This window comes from Grampus griseus, assembly GCF_964374135.1.
Source record: "Grampus griseus genome assembly, chromosome: 16".
Lineage (NCBI taxonomy): Eukaryota > Metazoa > Chordata > Mammalia > Artiodactyla > Delphinidae > Grampus > Grampus griseus.
In genome coordinates, this window is record NC_139010.1 from 5310366 (window position 1) to 5322165 (window position 11800).

General features: G+C 45.6%; 1 protein-coding gene across 1 annotated transcript in view; it reads right to left on the reverse strand.

Moving 5' to 3' along the window:
* EGLN1 (egl-9 family hypoxia inducible factor 1) overlaps positions 1–6781 on the reverse strand; it is a 56963-nt gene extending 50182 nt beyond the window's left edge. The window contains exon 1 of the mRNA XM_082673914.1: positions 5678–6781. Within this exon, the coding sequence (XP_082530040.1) occupies positions 5678–6610 (933 nt within the window). The 5' untranslated portion in view covers positions 6611–6781. The remainder of the gene's footprint in view (positions 1–5677) is intronic.
* Between the last annotated feature and the right edge of the window lie 5019 nt (positions 6782–11800).

Sequence of the window (11800 nt, forward strand, 5' to 3'; positions counted from 1 at the left end):
AAATACAGGTGTGAAATAAACCATTTTAAGGGAAGACTTCGGTTAATCATCTATCAGTTTTTTTGGTTGTTTCTCTGTTTTGTTCTTTAGAATAGAAAGTTTTGAGCTGGAACAGAAACAGTCAAAGACGAGCCATGAATATGGTTCAAATAATCATCTGAATGCCATCCTGTGGTCACAAACAATGTTTCAGGTGCAGAAACAAGGGCATAGTGGAAAAGGAGGTAGAATGCAAATGCAGCACTAAAATGCATCTATGAAACACTGATCAAGAATGTGTGCAAATGAAAGGGAGACTGAAACATTTGGTGTTGCTTTAAAAGCCTAAAGAGAAAAATTAAATAAAAACAACTAAGCTGATAACATCAATCCAAAAGCATAATGGGAAGGCACAGGCTTCAGAGAACATGCTAGAAGATGAACAAAGACAGACTTCATGCCCGATGGGGGAAAGGGGGGAAAGGAAAACAGAGAATAAACATTTAAATCAGAAACACAGAGCAGAAAGACAGTTCCAACTAAGGAAATAAGAGAGAGTGGGCCTGCTTCAGGGAAAATGGCTTCAACAACAGAGGAAAAAAGGAGGTAAATAAAGAACATCTAGGGAAATTAGGGAGGAATTCTTGAAAGGAGGAAAACTTAAACTAGAATGTCAGCTAAGCCAAACTGTAGAGTGACAGGAGTAAAAGGGAGAAGAAAAGGAAGTCATAAATGTTCAAGTGTAGCCTCAAAAATGGCATAAAAGACACCAAAATTAGTTAAGTGGGAACACGTGATTTTTACAGGCGCTGCAGCATTAAGGTGCAGATATAAGAATGAAGTAAATCACTAACCAGCTCTCTGACCTTGAACAAGGCACTTAACCTCTCTGGGACTTATTTCCTCTGTTAAAAAAAAGAGAGAGAGAGAGAGAGAGAGAGAGAGAGAGAGAGAGAGAGAGGGAGGGAGAGGGAGAGAGTGAGTGAGTGAGTGAGTGAGTGAGTGAGTGAGTGAGTGTGTGTGTGTGTGTGTGTGTGTGTGTGTGTGTGTGTGTGTAGTCAAAAATGGGTGATCATTCTAAAGTCTTTTTTCCTCTAGCTTATTAAAGAGGAAAAGCACAGGACTCTTTTAAAGAAAGAAATCAGAAAAGCAGAAAATTTTCTAAATGAGAAAAGTTAAGGACACTTTTGCATAGTGCTTTACAATTTAAAAAGTGCCTTTACATGCCAGGTTATATACATTCGTCACAGCAAGCCTGAGAGACAGAAAAGGCAGGCATCATTTAACACCATTTTCCAAATGGAATAACTGAGGCTCAGAAAGCTTAAGCAACTGGCTCAAGGACACGGAAACAGTGGCAGATCCAGAATCCAAGCCAGGTTTCACAGAAGGACAAAGTCCACTATCCTTCTATGTTCAGATGCTCTCCTCCTGTGTGACTAAGGTTTTGCAGGAAATTTTTGTGGCTTATTAGGCGGTAGATAAGGGAAGAGCTATAAACATTTCTGAAAAACCAACAACCTGTTAATTTAAACTAAAATTCCTTTAGAATTAAAGAAGTTACCATATATGTAAACTACACGTACACTAATTCACCGTACAAAATGTTTTCCTACAAAGTTGAACTTGGTTGTCACAACCTATTAAGACTACTCTTTCAGGCCACTTGCTTCTCTTTTAAAACAGTAAAGCGCTATACAAAACTGCTACTATGGAAGTTGTAATATTTTCAGCCTTTCTGAATACAGAATAATTGACTTTGATCTCGACTCTGACGTAGCTATTAAAACATTAAACAAGCTGCTTCAATTAGGACATCCTGGGAGCCAAGAGTATAGAGAAAGTGGCAGAAGTAGATTGAGAAGGCAGTTTCGTTTGGTTTTGTTTGTAACATCTAAGAGGACTGACACCACATCTCTATGGTAGTGATAATAAAGGATCAGGTCTTTCCTTATCCTACCCTTTGCTCTAAAAGCCATAATCAGCTAGAGCTGCCCAATTAACTGCGGGACTGGTGAAAAATCTCAGGAATAGAATCTGCTGCGTATTGGTCTTATTTTATCGCTCCTTCTCTTTATGTACATTTTAACTGAACAGAGTAAGTTTTAGACAAAATTCCAAAAACATGTATATGATTCTACTAGTTTTATTGTAACAGGCAAACGTTTTCCTTCAGAGTGGTTAAGAAACTCCAACTGAGGGCTTCCCTGGTGGCGCGGTGGTTAAGAATCAGCCTGCCAATGCAGGGGACACGCGTTTGAGCCCCGGTCCGGGAAGATCCCACATGCCAGAGCGACCGAGCCCGTGCGCCACAACTACTGAGCCTACGCTCTAGAGCCCGCGAGCCACAACTACTGAGCCCACGTGCCACAACTACTGAAGCCCGTGCGCCTAGAGCCTGTGCTCTGCAACAAGAGTAGCCCCCGCTCCCCCACATGCAGCAACGAAGAACCAACACAGCCAAAAATAAATAAATAAAACAAATAAATTTAAAAAAAAAGAAACTCCAACTGAACAGCTGCACATTTTCCCAAGATCTGCACTCCTCTGCATTCTTCTTCCTCTACCTAAAGGCACCTATGATTTCTTACAGCCCACACAAAGCTACTCCTCACAAATCAGCAGGCCGTGACTCCTTCCTCTTGGACATCACTGCAAGTCTTCTTGATGGAAGAAAGGGTGTGAGAAAGGATAAAGGATCAAAGGGCAGTTTAAGGGCAAAAAGGGGGAAAATCCCAAAAAAGGACCAGAGAAAGTGGAAACTGGAGCTCAGTGGCCACGATCATGTTCCTGTTTTTTTCCTGTATTTCTTCATCTTTCCCTTGTAGTTCCTCTTTTAAAGTAGCTGGACAAACAGTGGCCAGATAAGCGTGCTGGCAGCAGAAATTTGGGAGAAATCCAAGAATATACTGAACGAGCCACAGCCAATTATAAATTATATGTCATCTGATTATCAGGCCCTGACATGCACAAAGACCAAACAGAACAGACAGTGTAAATGAAGAACATCAAATCTCGGTCTGAAAGCCTGAATTTAAGTCCTGGCACGCTGCAGGATTTCCAGCAAGCGACCTTTCCTGAGGCTCACTTTCCTCATCTGTAAACAGGGATAATACACCAACAACCTAAATATTTTACAGAGTTGCTGTGAAAATCTATGTGAGAAAAATACCACACATTTGAGGCAAGTACCTTTTAAAATCACTACAATGTCGTAAAGGATAATAAAACCCTCAACTGAAGACCCTCTCTGCCATCACATATAGTACCCATATTCTGCCTCTCTTAGGAGTATAAGCATGATCCAGGCAGATAAATTTAACTGGCTTTTCAGTCACTATCTGAAACAAACATTGTAATGAAAGAAGTTTCTACAGTCCAAAGATAAACTACAATTATTCACATACAAGGCTAATGCTCTCGCTGTCAACAAAGTATGTATATCAAATCTTAGTCCCAGTAGTGTGCTAAGTAATCTACATCTTCTCACCTAATATCCTACCCATATCCAGTGTAGTAGAAAAAGCACAGGACTTGATGTCCGAATGACCCCAAGTTTGAATCTCAGCTAGGGTGTCGTAAGTGGCAGGCCTTAGCCAAGTCGGAGCTAAAATATCCTCAAATGTACAGTAAGAATAATGCTACCGATTTCATAGGATTAAAATTACTGTGACCATGTCTGTATTGAGTCTAACCTGGTGCCTAGCACACTGAGGTTGCTCAGTATATGGTGGCTGGTAATCTGACTGCCTTTCCATTCCCCCAAAGCAAGCATCTTTAGTTTCTTTTAGGAATGCTTAAACTACACAATCAAACAAGATTACCAAAACCTCTCTCAACCAAGAAGTACAATGAAAGGGATTCCCTAAAACCATTCACAGATCCTGAAATTGTGTCCCTAAAATTAACGTAAGCATAAGATCAAAATCTAAAGAGTTTAAAATCCATCCTTCCTTCACATGATCTGTGTAGTCAGGTGATCTAGAACCTCAACGGCCCTTCAACCACTGGCACTCCTGAGGAAAGAGGTGGCTATTCTCTAACAGCCTCCCCATTAGGAGGCCCTTTGGTAAGAGCTAGGCTGACTGCTGTCCCTTCCCTGAGAAGAGCAGTCAAAAACAGGAAGATAGGAGAGAAGAGGATTTAGCTTAACTTGGAAAGCTAAATTAACTAAGGAAAGCAGAGCAAGGAAGATTCAGGACATTATCTTCTTCACCTGAAGCTTGTGCCCCAACTGTATACATACTCCGGTCAGTCTTGTACAGTTACATTAATGTGCCTTCAAGCTTTTCCAAGCTTTCCTTCCTCTACGGTTTATGGCTATATTCAGATTTGATCTATAACAAATTTTAAAAATATATATGTATATAAATGAGAATTGCATTAAAGACCGAAGCTGGCGTTTAATCAGGCTCTTTTTTCCTTCCAGCTTAGTGTTAAGCAAGCGTTCACCTTTTTTTTTTTTTTTTTGGCGACCATATGATATTAAGACACACGCCTTCATCCAGCAACGAAGCAGCAATGCATAAATTAGACTTTACATTGTCTTTTCCCACCAAATTTTCCCGTTTAGAACTTTCCTCATTGCGTACGCCTAGCCTTTTGGGCAGTCTGAGAGTCACACATAATGACTGTCAAAACAGATGGTCTGACACACACAAAAGAACTACTGGGAAGAATCAGTGTCTGTGTACAAACACCCACGTGTGATAATCTCCTCAACAATCTCCTCAAACTCACAAAATCAGACAGAGATTGATGATGGAGGAGGGTGGAGTAGGGTGGCCTGGAGTGGAGCTGGATACAAAGAAAAGATTAAGATCTGGGGAGTGAAATGGAAAAGAACCACAAGAGAGTACAGAGAAGGAGAGTCTATCATCTACCATACTGAGGAGGGAAGAGCGATCAGACTAGGTAGGAACGGAAGAATCTGTTGGGGAACGACTACAATAGTCAAGAGAAAACAAAGATTTCACCAAACCGAGACTTAAGAGTGAGCCAATTCCATGGGGTTTTTGTTTTCTTTCCAGGAAGCTACAAAACGGTTCTTTTTCAACAGCGGGATTATACTAACAAAAGCAAATAAAGGAAACCTATGCTAAAAATGTAACCTACCTACACTGAGCGGTCTGAAAACGGAAATACTTCTTCCCCCGTTTAGCAGTGGGTTTCAAAACAGCAGGGACAAGGGAGAGGGATGAGAGCTGTAAGAGGGGGAGGGGAACAGGCAGGCTCTTCCTGAACATAAGGAAAGGAGCCTTCGGCCTAAATGCTTATTTTACATGTACCTTTCTGTGGTCAGCTGGCAGGTTCCTCACTGAACACAACATTCGACTGTGGAAGTCGGAAGCTGATGAGAGGTTCAAAGCCCACGGGGAATTTAAGAGCCGCTGCAAACACAAGGCTGATGCAGAACCAGCACTTGCTTCGGGTAGCACTCTAATAATCCCCGTCGGGCGCCTAGAGCTCCAGCGAGGTTTGACCCGACTCACTGTGCAAGGGAAAAAAGAAAACTGCAAAGTTCAAGGAAGAGCCTAAGTTTAGCCAGAAGACCTTGCAATCAGACGCAGAAGTGTGTGAGCCGGCAGGAGGTGGATGCTATCCGTTTGCTCCACCGGGTGCTGCACAAGAAGGAAATCCCTTTTACACACAGACACCGCGTTCCCTCGCCCCGCGCCCACTCCCGGCACACACTTACTTTCGTCCGGCCATTGATCTTGTAGTTGCCCAGCTTCCCGTTACAGTGGCGGATCAGGTCGTCCATGCTGCTCATGAGCAGCCCGATGGTTTCGCAGCCGGGCTCCTTGCCCTCGATCCAGGTGATCTTATCGCCTCGGATGTCCTTGGACGAGTCGCTCTTCTGGCTGACCAGCTGCCCGTCCGTGAACTTGCCGGTGTCGTGCAGGGCGCGCACCTCGTCGCCGATCTGCTGCCCGGTCTCCTTGCCCAGGAAGTCGTCCACCACGCAGATGCCGTGCTTGTTCATGCAGGGCACGATGTACTCCAGCGCCAGCTTCAGCGCCGGCAGCGGCTTCGTCTGCCCGTTGGGCCGCAGGCCCCCGCCGTGGCTCAGCGCCTCGCCCGGCGCGCTGCTCGGCGGGTACAGGTTCGCCTTCTCCTGGTACAGCGACGAGCGGGCCAGCGGCTCCTCCTTCGCGGGCTCCGCCTCGGCGGCAGCCGCCGCCGCCGCCGAGCCCTGGCCGCCGGGCGCCGCGCGAGGCGGGGACGCGGCCACCACGGGGTCGGCCGCCGGCTTGGCCTTCGCCTTCGCCATCGCCGCGTCTCCGGCGGCCCGCGGGCCCGCGGCCTCGGCGACGGCGGCGGCGGCGGCTCTGTCCCGGCGCGGCGCCGCCTTCCTGGCCTCCCTGGCCCCGGCCCCGGCGGCCCTGGGCGGCGGCGCGGGGCCGGGATGCTGGGGCTGGCCCGCTCCGGGGGCGAGGGCGCCCTCGCCGCCCTGGCACACGAGCTTGTGCTTCTTCCAGTCCTGGCGCTGGTGCTCCTTGCTGCAGTAGAAGGAGCTGCGGCAGCGGCTGCAGCGCAGCAGGTTCTCCATCTTCCCGCACAGCTCGCAGTACTGCCGGTCTCGCTCGCTCGGGCTCGGCCCGCCGGGCCCGCCGCTGTCATTGGCCATGGCGGCGGCGGCGGTGGAGGCGGCGGCCGAGCAGGAGGGGTGGCGGCCGGATGGCTTCGCCTGGGGCCGGGGAGCTGGAGGAGCGGCAAGGGCCGTCACTGCGCCATGCACCCGCCGCCCCTCGCCTCGGGAGGCCAGCGCCCCGCGCCCTCGGCCGGGCCGCTTCCTCGTCCTCCGGTCCCGCCGCGCGGCGCCGGCCGCCGCCTCAACGCCTCATCGCCGCGGAGGGCTGAGGGAGCGCGGCCTGCGCGGCGGACGGCGACCTCCGCTCGGGCACACAGGCCCGGCGCGCGAGACCCGCCGCCTCGGCCGCCGCCGCCTCAGCGTCCCAGGCGGGCCGGCTCGGCCCGCGGAGCAGCGCAGGGCGTGCGGGCGCCACTCGCTCTGCGCGCTCTGCACGTACACCACGGCCCCGCGGCGACCCGGGCGGGCGGCGCGCGAGGGCGGGGGGCGGGGCAGGGCGAGGGGTGGGCCGAGGGGGGCGGTGGCCGCGCGCTCGCGCTCGGGCGCGGGCGGCGCCCGGGCCGCCTCCGCTCTCCCGCACTCGGCCGGCTGGGCCTCGGAGCCCGGTCTGGCGCCCTCGGCGCCCACGCCAAGTGCGTCCGGGGCGGGCCCGGGACGCTGCTGCGGCCCGCCCGGGGACGCCGAGGGGCAGGCCCGAGAGCGGCGGAAGGGAGGGGGCCGCGCCGTCGCCGCCGGGCCCGCGCCCCGGGCGGTACCGACACCTGCTGGGCAGAGCGCGGCCGCGAGGTCGCCGCGGAGCTGGGCGGCCTTAATATGGCTGCTGTTTGTGCGCAGCCGACTGGGTGTGTTCCAGGCGCGCTCCAGACTACGTTGCAAGGTGGCTGCTGCCACCGTCGTGTTGCATCGGAGGAAACGGAAATTCAGAGAAGTAAAGTAACTTGCCCAAGGTCACGCAGAACTGGGACGGAACCCAGAAACCAGACTCTAGGATTCCAAGGCTCCTTTTTCCATTACGCCAATTCAGCCTGTATTTCAGGAAGGCCCGAAATTGTTAAAAACAAAACTAAGTATTCCTGCGGTCAGTCCAAGCCCCTGTGCCCCGTTTGAGCCAAATTTAAAGGTACTGAAATTCGATGCATTTTTTTTTTTTTTTTTTTTTTTTACCATTTTTAAATCCTGTGAAATCTTGCGGAGTTTAAACCCTCGTGAAAAAATGTTTGGCTACCTAGTCGACTAAGTTAATCAAGGCTCATTTCAGGGTCCACATTCAGGCACTTGAGCTCAAACTGCTGGAACTGCTCCTGAGAAGTGGATCTGGCCGGGGCGCGGGGCGGAGGGAGGGCAAATGGGCATTACTGCATTAACGACTTTTAAGTTTAAACAGAAGTATCTCTTATTATTAGAATTTGTGCTATGCTGATGAGTACAATTCTTTCTTTTATAGTACATAAAAACCTTACCAGAACTAGGCCAAGGGTGTTTCTTTCCGCCCTTTCATTTATTTTTGGAATAAAAAGGGCTGTGACTGCGATGTTCACCATCTTTATTGAGCACCTGCTAATGTGGGAAATGCTGTGCTGGGCTTCTGTACCATCTGAATAGACTGCAGGTAACTTCAGCAGTCCTTGAGATGTTAGCCTTCCAGATTAACAGCACAAGAGCTGAAATGTGTAAGGTTAAAAGCAGAATAATATAGGTACTTATAAACCACTTTGTAAAATATTTTTTAAACTAGCCTGAATCCAAAAACTCTTCATCAACTACACAGAACTTAAAACTGTCATTAAATTCTGCCATATAAATAAACAGTACCCTGGGGATCCAATCTGGTGAAAGAGGACAGTAATTCCAATTAGCTTGGCCTTTGGAAGACAGATAAGTTCCGTGCAGGGGGCGGACGTGTAAACAAATAATGACAACCTAGAGCTCAGAGTAAATGCCCTAAGAGAGGGCGGATAGGATGGGATGGGAAAAAAGAAAAAGGAATTGCTAGCCCTGCGCATTGCACTAATCAAGATTTCAAATCGATTAATTTAGAAAGTCTTAAAAATGGCTTAAAAAGTTAGCTTTTAAAACGTTTTGACATATGTAAATTATAAAAGTAAAATATAATTTCAATACAAGTGAAATCTGACTTCCTTGGCCTCCTTTTGCTGTAGTAATGATAACTGATTCTTAAGTATTCTCAAGTTTGCTAGGGAACACTCATTCTACAAACACTTGATTCTTCTAAATTTAGTTATTTGTAGATATTAAAAGTAGTCCAGCAATATCTTTAAAAATTACTATTTAGGTCTGCGGCATGCAAAGAAGTGTATTTACATCTCTCTATGCTTTTTTCATGTATTTTCATTGATATCTACCTAAAAGATTAGATGTCTGTATCAAAACCTTTATTAGCTTTCATTTTGTTCCAATTAAGTATACAAAATCACAAACTTAACATGTGTATCTTGAAAATACTTAGTCAAATGTGACACTTTCAAATTTTTCATGAATAGAACAAATATAAAATGTTGTTTCAAATACTTCCAAAGATCTATGATTTCAGAATTTTCACTTATTCAGGTTTAATAACCTGTGAACTAATTCCAAATTAGTGAGGTTTCACCAAACTATCTGCTGACCATGCAATAGCCAGTGAATGACAAGTTCACCAAGGAGATTCTAGAACTCCACCGGCATGTAACTGTTGTCATTTATTCAAATGTTATAGAGAAGATCCACACTGTCATGCAGGAATTTATCTTATAAACACTTACAGGGTACTTACTATTATGTGCCAATCTCTGTTCTAAGCATTTTACAAATATTATCTCATTTAATCTTTACAATCACCATGAGGTGGGTACCATTATTATGTCCATTTATAGAAAATGAAACAAGAGTAAGGCAATGAGATGAGTAGCAGTAGGAGTGTTACCTGATACTTTGGGGAGAACAAAGGCTTGTGTCTCCCAAAGCCAGTAATTAGTACAACTTTTTCCCTGCCCCGAACCTAATGAAGATCAACTGTTCTAAAACCTGAAGGATGAATTCAAGGAAAGGTGCTGTCATCTCCATATCACACCAACTTGGAGGAAAGCTAATTGTCCACCTCTTTCACTTTCCTTTGTTCTTCTGGCAATGTTTACTTAAACTATGAAGCAGTAACCACTATGAACTGATGAGAGACTTACAAAAAAATGAGGCAAAATTGAGATTAAATGCAAAGGACAGAATTAAATGAGGAAATGAATTTAGAAATGAATGTGCCAAGTCTTGAGGAAAGCCCGGTGAACAGGCTTTGCCTTCAAGAGACTAGCCCTATTTCTCCTTTAAAAATGTTTAAAATGCACAAGAGAGCGTCTTCTCTGCTCAGGAAATCACACATCTGATTGTTAACTAATGACCTCTTGTTTCCCCATCTGTGGCAATCTTGTTTTAATACATTACAGAGAACAGAAAAATCACAAGTACAACATAGGCATCCCACCAAGATAAACAGGAAGACGATCTTCAAGTTCTGGGAAAAGCAACTAAAAATTTGAGCCATTTTCTAACTATAGTATTGGGACACGCACAAGTAGGTGTCTTGGAAAACAGCACCTGCTCTCTTCTGTACTGGGTGTTCTGCCAGATGCACACATGCGCTGTGCTTCCCCACATACGTCGAGCCAGGTTTACTGTCTACCAAGGTGGTTTCCTTATGAAAATAAAATATTTAAATAGACTTTGTATATATTCAGGAAAATTTATCTATCACCCACTTTATCAGCTTATGATTTAAAACTTACCCACTAATCCAGTTAAAAATTGATCCTCTCAAGAAATATAACATGAAACTTTAGAATCATTCCTCATTATAATGATTATTTATTTACATAATGTATAAAAATATAATGGGTTAATATAATTACACTGTGAGTTGTTTTTTGTTGTCATTGTTAACAAACATTACCTTAATGTTGAACCCACTTTTAATGTAGTCCCAATTAGTAACTTATACCAACCCAGGTTAAAGACAGCTCAATTTTTTTCTGTAACTCTTTTTTGTGGGGAAAGGTAAACATACACAAAGATAGAGATAGTAGTATAATTAACCTCAACCCTGATTAGGTCAATAATTATCAACTTCAACAATTATCAACATTTTTATGTTCTTGTGCCCCCCCATTTTGCCTTTTCTTTTTATTTTCCTTTTTTTTTTTTTTTTTTGGCTGCAGGATCTTGGTTTCCCGACCAGGGGATTGAACCCGGGCCCATGGCAGTGAAAGTGCGGAGTCCTAACCACTGGACCGCCAGGGAATTCCCTCCGTTTTGCCTTTCTTTTTTTTTTTTTGCCTTTTTTTAAATTTATTTTTTATTGAGTTATAATTGACATATAACATTTTATTCATTTTAGGTGTACAACATAATGACTTGATATATGTATATTTTATGAAACAATTACCATAGGAAGTTTAGTTAACATTCATCACCTCACACAGTCTTTTTTCCTTGTGATGAGAACTTTTAAGATCTTTTCTCTTAGCAACTTTTTTTTAAATTAATTAATTAATTTATTTATTTATTTTTGGCTCCGTTGGGTCTTCGTTGCTGCGCGTGGGCTTTCTCTAGTTGTGGTGAGCGGGGTCTGTTCTTCGCTGCGGCAGGCAGGCTTTTCATTGCGGTGGCTTCTAGGCGCGCAGGCTTCAGTAGTTGTGGCATGTGTGCTCAGTAGTTGTGGCTCGTGGGCTCTAGAGCGCAGGTTCGGTAGCTGTAGCGCATGGGCTTAGTTGCTCCGCGGCATGTGGGATCTTCCCGGACCAGGGATTGAACCCGCGTCCCTTGCACTGACAGGCGGATTCTTAACCACTGCTCCACCAGGGAAGCCCCTCTCTTAGCAACTTTTAAACCTGCAATACAGTATTGTTAACTATAGTCACTCTTCTGTACATTACGTCTCCCAGACTTACGTATAACTGAAAGTTCGCACCTTTGGACCGTTTCACCACCCCCTCTACCCACTGCCTCTGGCAACCACTAATCTATTCTTGGTATCTATGAGTCAGTTTTTTTATTTTTGTCCTTTAGAAACCACATGTAGGTGTGATCATACAGAATTTGCCTTTCTCTGTCTGACTTATTTCACTCAGCATAATGCCCTTGAGGTTCATCCATGTTGTCGCAAAAGGCAAGATGTACTTCATTTTTATGGATGAATAATATTCACATATATATACATATATATGTATACACCACATT